Here is a 19,187-nt window from a genome sequence, read left to right as displayed (position 1 = left end):
GTGTTTGAAATACTCACTGATTACCAAAGATGGTTATGCTTTTTTTGACCTCCCTGAGGGATTATCCTTTCTGTCATCCTCTAGAATAAGAATACCAGGGCTTTCCCACCAAATGGTTAAAATCATTAGTAATGCCCTAGCTTATCCCTATGCAGACACTAACAGCTGCAGGAAAATGGAACTGCACCTGTTTCCGAATGCTTTCTGTTGAACCTGCTTTCCGCACTTGTTGGCACCGCAGGCAGAAGAGCTGATAATGACCTCTGGCACCCTCCAGGCCATCTCAGGGACCAGCGACACCCTTGCCCTCTTGGATTAACAGCTATTTCAGATCAGAGTATCAAAGAGCACTGTGTTTCTGTGGTAGTAAAACCAGCTTACTTTGAAAAGGAATCAGCTAAGCCTTCCTCCCTCCCTCCCTGTCTTTTAGGTCATCCCCGAGCCCTGTTCATAGTTTCAGCCAGAAAGACTGCCTCTTGCTAAGGGCCCCAGGCTTCTGCCACGCCGGAGTACTCACCCCTCCGCACTGCCCCCAACCCAAAGCTGTTAATAACGCATTCCCAAGTGCTCCATTAGGTGCACTTAAACTGCTACAGGGGAAACGGCAATTTCTGATTTGTGGTAGCCCAGCAACCGTTTCTTAGCACTGGTGGCCGTGATCAGCAGCTGCTCTCCCAGGGGTCCCAGGGCACTCAGGAGGGCTTCAGTGGGCTGCCCTCTTGGTTCTCCCTCTCGCTACCTGGACCTCTCCCTGCTCCCTGCTTTTTGAAGTGGTCACCTCATTCTCTCCTCTTGCTCCTTGCTGTGGCGGGGAGGGAGGAGTATGCTGCTTTAGGTGAGGAGAGGAAGCCAAGGACTGGAGCTGGTTAAGCAGAAACATTGACCTACTTCCCCGCCCCACCCCCATTCCCGCCTTTTTAGGGTAAATGTGCAAGTTACTATGGCAACTTCTGTTTTCACTTATCTCAGGCCTACTGGCTTGCTTCTGTTGATGCTGAATGCTGAAAAATTCTAATTTGCTGCTGATTCAAGTGCCCACACTAAGCCCATTCCTCTTGTTTGGATTTATTTTAACAGCCAAAAGACGAGTCCTAGTGTTGATAAAATTGTGTCTGTTCATTTCCGACTGATGACAAATATAAGGAAGCATATCATAAGGACTGTTCCTTACAGAATTTTAACAAGCCATTTAGAATGCCTCTTTTCCGAGCTTCTTGCATTGCTCAAGGCATTATTTTAGCTTTGCTTTGCTTTCAGAAGTTTGACACTTGTTAAAAGAAAAAGGGGAAATAATGTGACTCTAGTAAATGGTATGTACTCTTGGTCTGAGCATTGCCCAGGAACTCTGGTTTTAAAAATGAGCTCCCTCTGTTCAAAACATTTCCTCTGAGCCTGGGTCTTTCTTGTCCAGGGAGGCATAACTAGAGGGCTTTCTGGAGAACAGATGGAGCGAAGGGGTCAAATTAATTAGGTAGCCTTGTTAGTGTCACAATGGGGTTCTTCTGACAGTGCTCCACTTCCTAGTCCACATGTTTTCAAACTAATTCCAGATAGAGGAGGGATTCCGTGTAGGTGCTCAGGGGATGACACTTGGAGACAGGTTTCAGGGTGGTACTTCAGGGCTCGCTCTCATTTTAGAGATCTCATCAGCAGATCTCTGATCTGCTTTTGTCAGTATTATGTATTGATTTTGTTTATTGAGAGAATTCTCCTGTTAAGACATGGTTAGAGGGGATTCTCTGGCAGTCCAATGTTTAGGACTCTGTGTTTTCACTGCTGAGGGTGCCGGTTCAGTCCCCTGTTGGGGAACTAAGATCCCATAAGCTGCTCAGTGTGGCAAAGGGCAGGGGTGGGAAGGACATGGTTCAAAAACCAGTACTATACCAGACTATAAACTATGCTCTAAAACAGATGTGATGGTTAGGGATCTGAGCTGTTTAGCAAAACCAAAGCTAAGGCTCCTTCTCTTGTTACTTTTCTTATTGTGACGTTCACTGTGATAATACCAAAGAAATAAGATACCATTTCCTATCACTTACAATGATTAGTTTTACGAAAGAGAAGTATGGATACAAAAGTTCATTATGAGTCAGTACTGAAATGAATGGTAGGAACCAGAATGGTGGAGAATTAGGCCATTCAGAAAAGAACATGGTTCAGCCTGGGAGGACTTCATGGAGGAGGAGTTGTCAATGTCTGACTCATAGTTGGTGCATAGAGTATTTGTTGAGTGTTAAAAGGAATATGATGTAGAACTTCTACTAAGGAACAGCTTTGCAAGCATAATGTTAATTGGTATAGTAGATTTCAAGCACCAGAGACAGTCTTTGTTGTGATGTGAATGCTTCACACACATTATGTTATTTTATTCAAACCTGACAATAATCAAGTGGGTGGTAGTATCCTCACTTATTAGATGACGAAACTGGAGACTCTAAAAAGTCAGGTTGAGGCCTTGCTTAGTCCAAGTTCACAGCCTAAGCTCTAAGTCACTGTGCTGCCCAAGGAATGCCCTTTGTTCCAGTCTAACCAGGTATTACCTACTCAGCAGCCCCTCAGCACCTTGCTGTAAACCCATCCCAGCCACCTTTCATGCAACGGTCACCTGGATTCATCCTGAGCTCGCCTTTCAAAGAAAGGATGGCTCCTCAGTGGCTCCTTGTTCCTCCCAAATCTGTCTTTGACTTCCCTTCTATCCCTTCCGTTCCCTGGTGGCTCAGAGGTTAAAGCGTCTGCCTCCAATGCGGGAGACCCGGGTTCGTTCACTGGGTTGGGAAGATCCCCTGGAGAAGGAAATGGTAACCCACTCCAATATTCTTGCCTGGAGAATCCCATGGACGGAGAAGCCTGGTAGGCTACAGTCCATGGGGTCGCAAAGAGTCAGACACGACTGAGCGACTTCACCTTCACCCATCCTAATCACTCCCTGTTTTCCTGATTGTGCTGCCTTCTACGGTATTAGAAGTTACACAGTCTTCTCATGATGCCAGGGTCTTTGCTGACTGTCATTACAGCCTTTGCTCACAGCCTTTCTCTGTCTGATCCTTTCTGTGGACTTCCCTTCACTGCAGCCCAGTTCAATTTCAGCTTCTGCATAAAGCCTTCTTAACCATGCAGCCCACAGACATCTCTCTGGACCTGTCTTTGTATATATTTATTTGTTTGTCTGTGCTGGTCTTAATTGCGGTGTGCAGGATCTTTAGTTGCAGCATTCAGGATCTCAGTTGCTGCATGCGGGATCTGGTTCCCTGATCAGTGATCGAACTGCGGCCTCCTGCATTGGCAGCACAGAGCCTTAACTACTGGACCACCAGGGACGTCCCTGGATTTATCTCTTTCAGTCATTTGTATTCTGCATGAACTTACTTCTGACATAGTTTGTTCTGGTATTTGATTTAACGGTGGCATAGTGGGTTACCCTAAAACTATTGCAGAGTATATAGAAACTGTCTATCTTTAGGTTGAGCCAGTTACTTCTCAAAGTTTTTGTTTCTTCATCTGTAAGTTGGGGGTTACTGATAGTACCTACCACATCAGGTTTTGAGGATTAAATGTACATAACACAGTGCCTGATATATATAGTAGGTGCTCAGTAAAATATATTGTATTATCATTTCCCACCATTCCTTCTCACCGCCTCTGTATTTGATGTCCCAGTAATGTTGAGCTGCCCTGATGATTCTAAAGTAAATCTTAGAGTGCATTATTTCATCTATAACTATTTTCGTATTTATTTACAAAAGGTGTTTCATTTTACTTTGTATTTTTAGGGATTGCCTTTTTTGTATGTGCTATTTAGTTTTGTTTGGTAATTGTAAAAGATACTCATACATGGTTTCAAAATCAAATCTCAAAAAGGATACTGTTAAAGGTCTAGCTCTATTCTCTTGTCTCTTTCACCCCGGTCAATTCCTCTTCTCCTTGGGCACTTTTTAAATGATTTCCTGATTTATCCTCTCATTGTTTATAGTGAAGTTGGTTGTGTTAATATAAGAAAATACACAGTTACTTTCTCAGATAGGTAGCATTCTACATAAACTTCTTCCCTTTTTTTTGCTGTATTGTTTTTACATATATCTAGGAATGATTACAGGACATTTTAAAAACAGCAACCAGTCAGATTAGATAACAACAGAAATGCCACTGGGCTGTTAATAAAGAAGCCACACTTCTGGAGAGCAAAATACTTAGTCCACTTCATGGCAGCAGGGCTGATACACATATGTAAAAGGCAAGATGATCTGACTGTCCATCCCAGTGCACTTCTTGTGTGTATTCCAGCCAGGTGTCAGTGTTGGCCCCTTGGCTTTGTTTTTCCATAAATAGTAGCCTGTGCAGAGTAACAGCTCACAGACACTTGGCTTGTTCCTGGAGGGCCTGGAGCGGTAGCCATTCAGAATGTAGCAGAGCAGGGAAGATCCCCATGTGGTGGGCAGGAGCACGCCTTTCCCCTCTAGACCATTCTGGAAGCTGCTCTGTCTTATCGAGGAAGCTGTGGCTTCATGCTCAGCAGATCTTAGTGAATGACCCTCTTCTTGTCCTGCAGATATGAGGGAGATCTGTGTTCTACCTTAGCGGTAGTTAGCAGCAGAGCTTTAGCAGAATGCAAATGCTATACAGATTTGTATCAGCAAAAACACCTGATTTGAAAGTCTTCTGACTGGTTGCACCACTGAGGTCTAGAAATTAAAGGAAGAGTGAAGATTTAAGCAATTTAAAGACAGCTCTTAAGACTCCACACTCCCAATGCACAGGGCCTGAGTTTGATCCCTGGTCAGGGAACTAGATCCCACATGCTGAATTCGCATGTTACAACTAGGACATGTGCAGCCATATAAATATTTTAAAAGAAAAAAGAAAAGACAGCTCTGCTAGGTAAAGCATATTTTAAAAATGTAAGAACTATTTTTGTCCAGTTCATGGTTTCAGTGTGGTAACACTTGAAGCTCCTACCATTTTGATAATTATTCATGGAATCCTTGCAGTGTAAAAGATGCAAAGCCTGTGTTCTCTGCAGAATTTATAACTCCCCACCAGACTTCTTTCACATTGTAATTTCAGCTGGGTGATACAGTAGTTCATCTTCTAACCCAAAATCAGTTGTAAATTCACCTTCTAGTTTTGTACATTAAACTGAATTAACCGTTATTGATTTTTTAAAATTATGCTCTAAAGTGTTAAATTGTTACTTTGTCTTCTAAACTATGACAGTTTGAGTATAGCACTCTTCATTGAAAATATATGTGGTTTGAGATTTTAAAGCATATTAGCAAATTAAGATCATCTCAGTTGGGGAAAAACAGACATCTTCTATTTAATAGTGTTGTGGCAGGGTATAAAACTACCTGCTGTTGAACCTGTGGGGTTGAATTTAACTATTAATTTATTAGGACTTGCTCCTGTATTTTACTCTGGCCCTGCCTACCGAGAATTTTCAGTGTGAGCAAGAAAGGATGAGGAATGATTGCTGTAAGCCAGACTTAAGTTAATCTTTAATCATTTAAAAGCTTTTAGAGTTTCTAAAGTATAAATTATCTGTCTCTTGAGTGCTTACCTAGTTTTACTAAAACTAGAGAATTCCCTGGTTAGGAATCTGCACTTTCACTGCCAAAGGTGCAGGTTCAATCCCTGGTTGGGGGACTAAGATCCCTAAGCTGTGAGACATGGCCAAGAGTAAAACTAAATCCTGAGAATGTGTGTGTGAGAGAGTGAAAACAATTCACTAAAAATCTTCAGAAATGCCAGATTTGTTGATTGACCATTATATATGGCACATTGGAGCCCAGATGCAAGGTAAAGGCGCCATACATGAGATGGAGAAGTTTTCATTTTTGTTCTGGTGTAACAGGGCAACAAGCTGTCTGTTTTGCTGTTTCTGAAAGTGGGTCCTTGAGAGAGCTCTTGTTAAGTTTGATGAGGGTGCATTTCTCTCCTTTAAGTTCTAGAAAAGCCCATTCTTACTTTTGGAGGAGACTATTGCAGGAAATGACAGATACAGCAATATCTTCACGTTGCTGGGTGGAATTTGTGAGCACAAATGATTCCCGCCTCTGTCCAAAGAGAGACAAGGTGCTATCCTTCCAGCCATATTTGTAGATGACCTTTGGTGTGCTGTCGGGGATGGCCCTGCGACGGTGACCTTTCCATGGTAACAGCTTTGGATGTCAGGAAGTGAAAAGAATAATTTGATTCTTGTCTCCCATCCTGCTCCTACATACCACCATCTTTTTTCACCCCCAGCTTCATAATCATATATCAAGCTCCTCAGTGCAAAGTTTCAGCTCTCATAAGTGTTTCTTATGTTGGGCAATTGGGTAATAACAATGCTGCTGTCTTGGTGCCCATATGAATTTGTCCCATCTTGCCTGAAACATTAATTGAGCAAGTTCAGACTTCAGGGCTTAGAGTGTGCCGTTCATTTCTCAAGAGCAGGTTTCTTACTCATACACACACCCTTTGGTTTTGGTCCTTTTCTTCTAAGCTTGTTTTCTGTTCTTTAACTTCCCTTTTTTATTAGTTAATATCTGGTATAAAGAGAAAAAGTTGATTGTTTCTAGGAAATACCATCTAAAAGTGTTCTAGCATAGAATAAACAGGCTATTTTCTTGTGTGTGTGGGATCAGGGAGTTGCTAGTTAGTCCCTGCAAGGCCTCACCCAGTAACTGGGCCTCACTGTGTGTGTACTTAGGTGCTCTGTTGCTGGTTCACAGCCACACAGTTATCAAATGCTTCTTCTTAGGAAAAGATCTTCAAAGCTGACTGGGTATTGTCTCTTTTTGAGCTTTTCTTATAATCCTGCTCATTTTGATCCTACTTTAGAATTAGCTTAAATTCATTTTCAAATTTTGATAAAATTTGTTTACAAGTCAGTCTCTTAAAGTGTCCATAATTTATCTGATCTTAGCTAAGAGTCTAACTGGAAAAAAAAAGGGCGGGGGGGCAACCTTTTACTTGAAAGAAATCAGCTTTAAATACAGCAGTGTCATTTGGTTTTTAAAATGGAACTTGAGTCCCTCTAGTGGTAAGAGTGTAATTCACTTTCCAAGCTTGAAATTTAAAGGAAGAGGACAGCCTTGAGCTACGTGGAATCAGCTTTCAAATCCAGTGTCCTCGTGGGCGCTAGTGTCCCCTCCCCAGCCAAGAGGCAGTGCATAGGTGGGCACTGGCTTGACCCTAACGTGCCTGGATTCAGCATCCTCTTCTGCCCGTGCGATCCTGGCGCCCTGGTCGTTCTCACAAACTGCCACTCACCAGCTGCTCTCTTTCAGCAAGTCTCAGCACGTATCAACTTGGGCTCCGTGGTGGTGATTTTAAGCCATGCTTTTTTTTTTTTGATAGAAAGGAACACAGTGCCCTTGGGGTCCTTGAGTTGCCTTGAAAGAAATAGTTGCACAGGCCTGTTTTGGGCATAGCAGGTAGATGAAGGACATTTAGTAATCAGACGAGTTACGTACTGATAAAACACAGGCAGAAAATACCTGGGTTTGGGATTCAAACCCTAACTTTACAAATATTAACCATGTGACCTCAAGCAGATTCCATCGCTGCTCTGTATCTTAGTTTTTCCCGCCTATAAAATGGGGAGCTGATGAACCCATTTGGCACAGTTGTTTTAAGTATTAAACATGCCAAGGCCTGTGTTCTTTTTTAGGGCTCTGCAGTTGGTAGCAAAGGTCATGGAGATTCCCCCAGCTGAATTCATTATAATGCATGAAATTTGATTATTTGGATGACCTTCCCCTATTCTCCTGTGCCCTCTTTTTCTTTCAGTCACCACCCAGTAAGCGAAGAAAACTAGAGAAGCCAAGGAAGCCCATTACATTTGTAGTCCTGGGGTCTGTGATGAAAGAACTAGCCCTCAAAGCATCATCTCTGGGCCCTGAGACAGTGGAAGGCATCGTGGTTGTGACGACATGGATTGAAAAAATCCTCACTGATCTAAAGGTACCTGGTTGATAAGCACATTGAAGAAGTACTTACAAATAATCTTTTTTCTTTTCTTTTTTTTAAAAAGGAGTTTTCAGAGCAGAAAAGTGATCTGTAAAATTGTTTTTCCTCCAAACAGGTCCAGCATAAACGAGTTCCCTGTGGAAAGGAGGAAATCAGCCTTTTCCTAACGGCCATAGAAAACTCCTGGATTCACTTACGGAGGAAGAAAAGAGACCGAGTGAGACAGCTGAGAGAAGTGCCCCTAGCGCCCAAGGACGTGATCGAAGCCTTGGAAGAGAAGAAGGCTCCCCCCAAAGAGTCTGGCAGCAGCCAGGATGTTGCCCAGGGCCCCCAGGAGAGTGCCCGGGGGGGCCCTGCTCCGCCAGAAGGCGAGTCTGCCACTGTGGGGGGCCACGGGCCCAGCCAGGACTCGCTTTCCCAGGAGGAAAACCCAGAACCCACGGAGGATGAAAGGAGTGAGGAAAAGGGGGACATGGAGGTTCTGGAAGGTTGTAAAGGCTCTAGTAATGGAGCCCAGGACCACGAGGCTTCTGAGCCCTTCAGCAGCCCAGTGTCTGAAAAAGGGAACCATCTCCAAGGAGTGGCTGGACGTTACTTATTCAAGTGTCTGATAAACGTTAAGAAGGAAGTAGATGACGCCTTAGTTGAAATGCACTGGGTTGAGGGCCAGAACAGGGATTTGATGAACCAGCTTTGTACTTATATACGTAACCAAATTTTCAGGCTTGTTGCTAGTTAACTCCAAAATTATCGCACAGTTGGGAAAGTTCTATAAAGCAGCTTGCTTTGAAGAGTGGCCTGGGGTGGGGGGCGAGGGGGGCAATGAATTCCATCATTAGCCCACTAGTAATATTATGTGGAATTGTCTTAAAAAAACAACAATTAAGTCCATTTTTAAACACCTGCCTTCTTTAAAAAAAAAAAAGAATTACAGGGCATTGTAGTATGGTAGTTCAGAGAAAGAATTGTGATCAGCATCAACAAAATGCCATCGGTAAACTCATAAGGGATTTAAACCTGACTTTAAGCAGATCACCTTTGGAGAAGGAAATGGCAACCCACTCCAGTATTCTTGCCTAGAGAATCCCATGGACAGAGGAACCTGGTGGTCTGTAGTCCATGGGGTTACAAGAGTCAGACACGACTGAGTGACTTTGATTACTTCACTAAGCTGAACACCTTGGCTTCAGACTGGTTTTCTGAGGCCAAAAGGATTATTTTTGCAGTCTGATCCTGGGCAGAACTTAACAGTGCATCCTGCCTTCTGTGTCAGCCTTGGTTGCTTCCTGAGAAGGAGTGACTTTCTCACCCCTGCCCTCCTTCCCCTCCACCCCACGGAGGGGGTATACCAGGGTGGATAGCCCTATACCCTCTTCTGAAGTTACTTTCAAGTCTAAATACTTTGGGTACATACGATTGATGACTCCTATGTCAGTCCTGAGAAAGGAACTAGCCTTTGAGAGTCAGGGAGAGAAAGCTCAGTAATGCCAGGAAGAAGGCCTGATCAGGGAGCGCCTGGAAACGTCGGAGACAATCGGCACATTCCTGACTCTTGTCTGTTTTGGATGTTGCTTGTTTCAGAAACAGAATTAGGTAAGCAAAACTGCCAGACATAACGGCGGTGCAGCAGAATGAAGCCATACCCGTCCCTCCAACCTGTTTAAAGAACTGTTTTTGTAGCAGTCTGACTGGTGTGGATTTTTTTTTTTTTAATTTGTTTTGACGTTTGAAGTGGCGCTAATATAAGAGTATTCAGAATTGAAAACTGTCAGTCCTGTTTGAATCCTGGGGTTGGGGAAGATACTCTCTTGGCTTTGAATGGATAAGTGATTGGTGATGGAAATGAGAAATGGAGCAAGATATACTTACACGTAGTAAGTTGCTTAAGAAAGTCTCATCTATTGGCAGATAAGTTATCGCTAATCAAAGATGGTTTGGGCACGGGAGTTCGTTTGTAATCCCTTCTGTGTTTACCTGTTACCATTGGAGAACTCTGAGGCCAGGGTAACTGTGTTCTTAAAACATGTTTCCTAATTGTGCTGCCAGGGCTCAGCAGGAATACCTCTGGGAAAGGTGTCTCTCTTTTTGCCTCTTGCTGTCTCGGTTACCCTCTTCTGTGCTTGACTTTCACTGCTTGATTTTATACCAGCAGCCGAGGGTTCTGTTTATCCTGAAATTTTTTAGTATGGTGCCATTGCTTCTCACTGTCTGCAAAGAAAACTGCGGTGGAGTAGTTAAGCCACACTTTTGAAAGGTGGCTGTTGGTTGGGGCATAAAACTGATGACCTTGACATACTTTAGCAGCAGCTAGACCAGTCCTTCAGCAAAGATACTGGAAACAGAAATAGGACCATATCATACCTCCCCGTGGCAGTGGAGACAGAGCTGCCGAAGAGAACAGACGAACCAACCAGTGTTCTAAGCTGGTCCATGGACCTCTGGAGAACCCAGAGCCTCCTGGGTTATTTCCAAAGGCTCTGTGGACATGTTTGGGTTTTTTCCTGGAGAGAAGGGTCCCCGACTTACAGAGAGGAGCTACTGACTCACTGGGGATTAGGAACCACTATGCTGGTTAGCCTTTGACAGGAAAAGCGAACTTAATGCCCAGGGTCCCACAGAGTCCAAGGTTCAGCACAGGGCCTTGGATTCCAGTGGGCCAGCCATCTCCTCCTTCCACCCACACCATCCTGCTCTCCTCACCTCTCATGACACAGTGGAGTCGTATGCTGGACCCAAGCCTAGTTTCTGTCTTGGTCAAATTTTAGGGTAAGTGAGGCAGGTAACAACTCTTCACTCAGTAAAGCCGTCACTGTCTGTCTGTTTGTTTCACTGTAAAGGAGTAGTACGTGCTCATTAAGGATTTGGAAAGGTGAACGGAGGAAACAGCTTCAGTCACCCCTTGTCTCAGCCATCGGGAGCATAGCCACTGTTGGTATTTCAGTGTTTTCTTCCAGTCACTAATCTCTCTCTATAGATGGGGTGTGTGAGTGTGTGGGGTTCAACTTTGGTTGTGTTCATTCTGTATATTCACTTTATGCTTTTTTCCTCCGTGTTGTCACAGGAGTGTATTATTTATCCTCCTCACTTGTTCACGATGTATTTCAGCCACAGTATTAGCCTTTGTTAGAGATTCCCAGAGAATCCTCTGTGGACCTGGAAGCACATAAGAGGTGTCTTATGTCTGTGTATGTTTGGTGCCCCAGGTTTGAGGCTTGGTGCAGTCGAAGATGTTTTATAGTTTAAGCTAATGCTCTTAGAATTTAAGAAGCATGTGGCGAGAGAGCCTTCCACTGCTGAAACTGTGAGTGCCGTTTTTGCATTGGTGTGTCTTCAGTTCCTTCTCTGAGAAGAATAGTTTATTTCTATCTAATGAGAGAACATTGAAACATTTTTAAAAGACATTTAAAAATCCTTTCACTTACACATATACTTTATAATTGTGTGATATGGGGTAGCCTATACCTCTGATAAAAGGGGAAGATGAATTTTTTTTTTCTTTTTTAAAGAAATAGATTACTGACCTGTGTGTCATAATGTTGAGTGATAACTGCCTAAGTGTCTGGAGGTCAAGTTCATGTTGATGGATTGGTATGAAATTCAGTCTTTGTGATATTATCTTAAATTCTGTTCTGGTCCCTGGCCTGGGCGTCTGATCTCTTGATAACCAAAGTGGGAACAGAAGCAGGACTTGTTTTCCAAGGAGGGGAATAAGCTGCTTTTGTTCTTTGGAATCTGTTTTGCTTCCAGCAGTGGGTTTCTTCACCCCGCATCCTTGCCCAGCTGTTCACACACCAGAGCATCACTGCTTGTCCTCACAGGGTCTGTGTCTCTGTGGTGGAGTTTCAGCTAGTCTTAAGGGAGTGTGTGGGTGATATATACTTATAATTTTAGTATGTATTTTTAAAAACATGAAACCTGTCAAAGCTTACCATATGAGTACACCAGCTTCTAAGCTCTGACGTGTAGTAAAATTGCAAGGGATGGAAAAGATGCAAAGGCCTTTAGAAAATTGTAGGCCTCCTAAAAGAAGCCCCTCCTTCTTACTTAAATCCAGGTGTTTTCCGCTGCGGCCACACGAGGGCGTATGTGGCTTTTTTTTTTTTTTTTTTAATCAGCTTCACGGTGGGCGTGGATAAAATTGTGTCCTTGGTATTTTCCTGAAATAGCCAGTCACTACTCAGGTAAATATTTTTTTGTAAGCAAGTACGTTTTTACGTTAAAAAAACTTAGAGAGATGAAAGAAAGAAGGAAAAACTCACCACCCTGTGGTCTGGGCATAAGTTTTCAACCTTTTTATGTTTCTTTATGGTCCCAGATGATTTAAAAATTGTTTTTCTTTCCACCTGTCTTACTACTCTAAAATAGACCCAGGCTGTGTTAGTCCTTTGGATCAACTTGTTATTGGTCTCTAGTTGGTGCTGGAGGGGGACGTTTCATGATTTTACATAGTAAGTTATCCAAAACTACTATTTGTGTCGCAGGAAGAATAATAGAGCCTTAAGAAAGAAGCTGCTTTCAGCATTCCTAAGGAGTGCTCTGACAGAAGGGAAGTCTCAAAGGCGCAACACTTTCACAGCCACATCTCTTGCAGAAGTTGGCACTCAGGAGAATCAGTTTGCTGAATGGGCATTAAGCCCAGTAAAAACCCAGAGGAGGCTTACTAGTGAGGATGGATTGGCCTCTGCCTCCTGGAGCAGGGCGTTGATGGTCTTGAACCGTCTCATGCTTCCGGGTACAAACCTCTTGGTGCTTGTGCCAGCACCGTATTAAGGAAGGCTGCGGGGGGCTCACCCTGCAAGCAGTGGGACCTCACACACATACCAGAGGGTTCCTGCTCTGCTCTGCAAAGACATTCAGATCCTCTGCTGTGACTCACCCAAATGACTAAAACAGCAGTTTATTTTTTTAATTGCTGGTTGGAACAGCTAATGCTGCCTTTCGGAATGGCTAATGCTGCCTTTTGGAGGCTTTGCTTTTACTCCAGGGGACCATGTTGTGACTGAAGGCCTTGCACCTCTGAATGGTCTCTGAGGTGCAGCCTTTTCTCTGCTCCTCTCCCAGCCTGGCAGAACCTTTGGGGACTCCAGGCTGTCTTCAGGGAAGCGGGGGATCACGGGTGCTGATTAGGAGCCAGGGAACTGAGAGAACGCGGAGTGGGCCAGAAAGTGCAGGGGCCTGGAAAACAGAAGCTCACAGACTTCACAGTTCATCAGACCCGAGTCTACATTCCAGTTCACTTACAGGGTCAGTCATTCTCACTGAGGCTTGACTTCGTCATGCAAAAGGCGCTGGATTCTCACTTCCAGGAGTCGTGACAGCAGTTAAGTGAGAGGAATACTAAAGCCCCTTGGAAGAGTCCATAAACAAGGGGTAGGCTCATTGCTTCTGAGTTTCTCTTGAGTTTTCACTTTCTGGTCAGAACATCTTCTATCAAGGGACTCAGGTGAAAAAGCCAAGACCTCAAGTGTGTCAGTGCAAGTATAGACTGCCACTCTGACCGAGAGCAGAAATCCAGACTGCTGTGTAGTGGGAGGATAAACAGGCAACCAATACTGATTATCAGTCCTCTATGTCAGTTGTCTGACTTAACCCCGCAAAGAGGCGTGGAGTCCCTGTGTGCTTTGTAAAGAAGTGGCAGCTCAGAAATGCCTTAAATGACTTGCCCTAAGGTTGTTTACAGGGACTTGACCTCAGGTCCAGAGATAGGAGACGGGTTTCATACCAATCTCCATCTGTCACGAATGCTACACTTAGGATGGAAGTGGACTCCTGGGCTCCGTGGACCCATCTTTAGGGAAGGAAGCTTGGACAATACGACACAGGAAAGAGAAAATAAGTCTTAACCAACTCTGCCTTTGAGCATTTGAAGGTCATATTATTTTCCAGCCTTTGATCAGTGAGCAAGCTTTAATAAAATGAAATTGCTTATAATTAGTTCTTAACTTACACTACCAAGTCTTTATAGAATTTTGTATTTGGCAGTAGTACAGATAATTAAGTCGATAGTGAAGCCACAGTCTAGTGCAAGCACACTTTGGATCGGAATCAATGTAAAATAACTGATAATTAGCTAATGACTCTTTGACAACGCATAATTATATAATAAGGGGAAGAAGGATTTTTTTTTAAAAATATTAGGCAGCATCAAATATTTCACTTACAGAAAGCAAAACTGATAGACTTTCAGATCTTGCTACAGAAGGGTAACAGTCATCGTAAAAAATAGCAAGTCGTCTTCCCCAGGTAAGGGAATGGACCGTGTGAATCTGGAGAAAAGGAAAGGCTGCCTGCCATCTGGTGGGAATTCAAGGAGTGTGGCTGAGAGTGGAGGAAACGGAGCCAAGAAATTCCCAGCTGGGGGATCCTTGGCCAGCTCCAGCAGCCAGCCTGCCCCCAGGGGAAGCTGCCCTGCGAGCACTGCTGAGCCTGGGACAGTGGGTAACCTGCCCCCCCTGTGTGTGATGCCAGTGGCTCCCTGTCTCTTGCTGGGAAGTGGGCATTCCCAGTCTGGTCAGGATCCCTAATTGAAGTCTCTTTGTCCCAGGGTTTGCCTTCAGAGGGGTAGATGTGGGGCTTCTGGAGCAAACGCTGGCCTCTGTTTTATTAATGGACACTTTCATTCCCAAAGGGAAGTATTTCCTCATCTTCTACCCCAGGGGCCAGACAAGAAGGGCTGGAGCTCCCACTCCCACTGGTGGGGCACTGCTGCTCTCAAGTCACTTGTGTTTGATGCCTGCTGGTTACTGCCGAGCAGAAGTAGCTACCCAGTGATGCTGGGTCTTATTTCTTGAGGAAAGCCGGAAATCCAGACTTATGAGAAGTTTCAGTTCAGTTCAGTCGCTCAGTCGTGTCCGACTTTCTGCGACCCCATGAATCGCAGCACGGCAGGCCTCCCTGTCCATCGCCATCTCCTGGAGTTCACTCAGACTCACGTCCATCGAGTCCATGATGCCATCCAGCCATCTCATCCTGGGTCGCCCCCTTCTCCTCCTGCCCCCAATCCCTCCCAGCATCAGAGTCTTTTCCAGTGAGTCAACTCTTCTCATGAGGTGTCCAAAGTACTGGAGCTTCAGCTTAAGCATCATTCCTTCCAAAGAAATCCCAGGGTTGATCTTCAGAGTGGACTGGTTGGATCTCCTTGCAGTCCAAGGGACTCTCAAGAGTCTTCTCCTACACCACAGTTCAAAAGCATCAATTCTTCGGTACTCAGCCGCCTTCACAGTCCAGCTCTCAAATCCATACATGACCACAGGAAAAACCATAGTCGGCAAAGTAATGTCTCTGCTTTTGAATATGCTATCTAGGTTGGTCATAACTTTTCTTCCAAGGAGTAAGCGTCTTTTAATTTCATGGCTGCAGTCACCATCTGCAGTGATTTTGGAGCCCAAAAAAATAAAGTCTGACACTGTTTCCACTGTTTCCCCATCTATTTCCCATGAAGTGATGGGACCAGATGCCATGATTTTCGTTTTCTGAATGTTGAGCTTTAAGCCAACTTTTTCACTCTCCTGTTTCACTTTCATCAAGAGGCTTTTTAGCTCCTCTTCACTTTCTGCCATAAGGGTGGTGTCATCTGCATATCTGAGGTTATTGATATTTCTCCTGGAAATCTTGATTCCAGCTTGTGTTTCTTCCAGTCCAGCGTTTCTCATGATGTACTCTGCATATAAGTTAAAGAAGCATGGTGACAATATACAGCCTTGACGTACTCCTTTTCCTATTTGGAACCAGTCTGTTGTTCCATGTCCAGTTCTAACTGTTGCTTCCTGACCTGCATACAGATTTCTCAAGAGGCAGGTTAGGTGGTCTGGTATTCCCATCTCTTTCAGAATTTTCCGCAGTTTATTGTGATCCACACAGTCAAAGGCTTTGGCATAGTCAATAAAGCAGAAATAGATGTTTTTCTGGAACTCTCTTGCTTTTTCTATGATCCAGCAGATGTTGGCAATTTGATCTCTGGTTCCTCTGCCTTTTCTAAAACCGGCTTGAACATCAGGGAGTTCACGGTTCACGTATTGCTGAAGTCTGGCGCAGGCAGCTGCGAGCCGGCTCACTAAGCGCAGCCGAGAGGAGCTATAAGAAGTTTACTTGACGGTAAATCTTTACAACAAATTCAGTATTCTACAAAAACCTGGTCGACCATCAGTTTGTGGCCTCTCCTACCACCAGCTGCTAGAAGTTACCTAAATATTTGCTGCCTCCACTCTCCTAACTCATTTATTTCAGCCACTGAAGTCTGGTTGCTGCCTCCCACCTCTTAAAGAGTTCTCACCTCTTAACAGGGAGAATCCCAAAGATTCCAGTAGCCATGGGCCTGGTTTGTGCTTTTCTCTCACTCTTGGCCAACCTTATCCACTCTGTGACTTTATACTGCTCACTCCTGCATTCTTCACACACAAATCTAGGCCTTTCCTAAACTTTCACCCTCCACATGCCTCACCTCCTATTGGACATCACCCCCAGGACCATGGCTGTGCTAACTCAACTGATCTGCACCTGCGTCTCCAGTACTCTCCACCACATTCAGCCCGCTGTCCAGAATAGAAATCTCTGCTCCTCCCTCTCCTTCACCACTAGGGTCTAAAAATCTTCCACCTGAGAAAGATCCTCCCAATTCCAGCCCAGCCTCTTCTTCCAACCCTGGTGCCACCACCACCTTAGTGGCCTTCTGCGTCTCTCGCCTGGACTGTGAGGGTAGCCTGAACCGTTTCTGGAGGGTTTCAGAATTAAGCAGCAGGAACAGCAGGTTGGGGAGGGGCTGGGGAGAGGAGTGAAGAAACAGGAAGGAAACCAGGATGGGAAGTAGACCCAGCACCCCAGGTCAAGTTAGTTGAGGTCAAGACTCGTGTGAGGCTCTTGCTGGTCAAGCATGCCAGAACTTTCCCCCCTTAACATAATTTCATTTTACAAAAGCAATGTTTTCATTAGAAGATATTTAGAAAAGAAGGAATAAAAGTTTACAGTTCACTACTCAAATGGAATTTTACATTTTGTTATCTTAGTATTTTTATATACATATATATTTTTAAGCAGCAAATGTAGAATCAACGGTCTGTGTTACTGTTTTATAAATGTTTTCATTCAACAATATGTTGTGATAAATTTCTTCTGGTTATAAAATTAATCTGTGTGTCATAAAACTTGTGAAAATAAAAGTTACCAGAGGTTGCACTGCCCGAAGACAAGCACCAGTAATATTTTGGTTTATATCCTGTTTTCTTCACATGCCGTATTGTGAGCGGCACTTCATGAAACCAGTTGTTCCTTATTGGAAATCGAGATTTTCTGGTTTTCACTTTTGTACATAATGCTTTAGTGAATATCTTTGTACAGAAATGTTTGTGTGTGTTCTTCCTGCTTTAGGATAAATTTGTGTAAGAATTACTGAAGCAGAAGAGAGAATGTGCTTTTAACAGCTTTTCTGTATATTACCAATTTGCTCACTGAAAAAGCTGTTCTCCTTTACCATTTCTTGTCTTTGCCACACATTTGGTAGCACCAGAAGGCTAATTTTTAAAAATCCTTTATCAACTGATTGGCAAGAATATTTTCATTGTTTTATTTTGGTATTTGCAAGGCCAAACATCTTCCTGTATATATTTATGTTCATGTAGTTTGTGTTTCATGAATCTTAAATCATGTCCTATGTTCTCTTCTCTACCCAGGTGTTCATTTTATTACTGACATTAAGGAGGCACAGCTTGCCAGCATCTTCCCCCGTTTTGTCATTTACCTTTTCCTTTTGTTTATGGTGGTTTTGTTTTTACAGTCAAGGAGCTTTTAGAAAAGTTTATATAATCAAGTGTGTCAAACTGTTCCTTTCATATTCTCTTTGCCTTTATGGGTAGATACCTCTTTCACCACCCTTGGAGCCAAAATATGTTTGCCTGTATTTTATTTTGGCTCCTTTGACGTTTTGCGTTTATGTTGGTGTGTGGTGAAAGTTTTAAGGACCTAACTGTGTTTAGTGAACGGTTTAGAGTTACCACAGAGTAACTCTTCTGAGAGGTGGCTGGTGAGCTCTAGCCCTGCCTGCCCTGTGAGGTGTCTGATGGGAACCCGGACTCAAGCGGCTGGGGGCTGGGGAACAGGTTGAGTCTGTCCTATCCCAGCCTCCAGCCTCAAAGTGGGAGGAGTCACTGGCTGGAATATGGCTCCTGGAGAGTGTAGGGTGTCCCCAGCACTGCCCCATGTAGACTCTCCTGATGGGCCCTGGACCCTTGGTAAGAAATCCTATGGTGGGCATGGAGCTGCACCCTGGATCAGGGTGGTCCAGCCAGTAAGAGGCCACTGCTGCAGGCCTCACACCCTCTTCTGGCTTGAGGGGCACCAGTCACTAGTGCAGGCAGCTGATACCTTGGGTTTTAAAGACTTGATCTGCAGCCTTGCGTTTATCTATGAGCTGGGATTGGCTGAGACCTAGACCTAGAGTCCTTTGTGTGGGGCGCTGATTGCATTCCAGCCCCTCTGCCCTGGGAGGAACCTTTGGGTCCAGCTGGCTCTTGACTCACATGGCAAAAACTCCGCCTGTCTTTACTAATAACTTTGCCCAATCTCACTCCCATGACCTGAATTAACTTACTTTCATGAAGCTGCCTCTTTTTTTCTTGCTTCAAAGGAGTAACCAAAGTCCTCGACCTTTCCCATCTGTCTTTCCACTCTGATCCGTTTCCTCCTTTCCTAGTCATTCACAGCCCCCATCTCTCTAGCTGCATAGCTTGCTTGCCAGCCACTTTGGTTTCTCAGAAAAGCTTAGTGTGTGTGGCTCCTCCCTATTTGCTTGTGAATTGCATTTCTTTCCTTATTACTCAGTGTCCACACCCAGGGCGTCTGTCTGGATAAAAATCTGCCCCTTTCCCCCAGTCACCTTTTCAGGCCAGACAGCACCAGCGAGGAATGGCTGTCAACCCAGGCTAGCTCTTCATTCCTCAGAGCAGCCTGAGGCAGTTACAGCGTCCCCGGAGGTCATCTGAGCCCTTGGATCCTAAGTTTAATTCTCTCCTTGCCTTCTCACTCACCTGCTAAGCAAAGTCAATGATTATTTCTGTCTTCAGCCAGCTCCCCATCATCAGCTATTGCTGGGACGTTTTCGGACCCTCTTCCCTATACTGGGCTGTCCCACGTAGAGAACCACGCCACTCCTCACCCCAGCTGACACTAAGCAGCATTGTGACCTTGGATAAAACACCACTTGGGAGATTGATTTAGGTGATCACAACTCTCCTAGCTCTAACATC

The 19,187-nt window shown here is 44.4% G+C and overlaps 1 protein-coding gene across 1 annotated transcript in view; it reads left to right on the top strand.

Annotated features, from left to right (window-relative positions):
• Positions 1 to 13,881, top strand: part of METTL16 (methyltransferase like 16) — a 65,253-nt gene extending 51,372 nt beyond the window's left edge. The window contains exons 9-10 of the mRNA XM_005693325.3: positions 7,771 to 7,944; positions 8,066 to 13,881. Of these exons, the coding sequence (XP_005693382.2) occupies positions 7,771 to 7,944; positions 8,066 to 8,689 (798 nt within the window). The 3' untranslated portion in view covers positions 8,690 to 13,881. The remainder of the gene's footprint in view (positions 1 to 7,770; positions 7,945 to 8,065) is intronic.

This window comes from Capra hircus, chromosome 19 (assembly GCF_001704415.2).
Source record: "Capra hircus breed San Clemente chromosome 19, ASM170441v1, whole genome shotgun sequence".
In the NCBI taxonomy this organism is placed as follows: Eukaryota; Metazoa; Chordata; class Mammalia; order Artiodactyla; family Bovidae; genus Capra; species Capra hircus.
The sequence above is the reverse complement of the archived record's forward strand: the minus strand, read 5'-3'. Positions and strand labels throughout refer to the sequence as shown.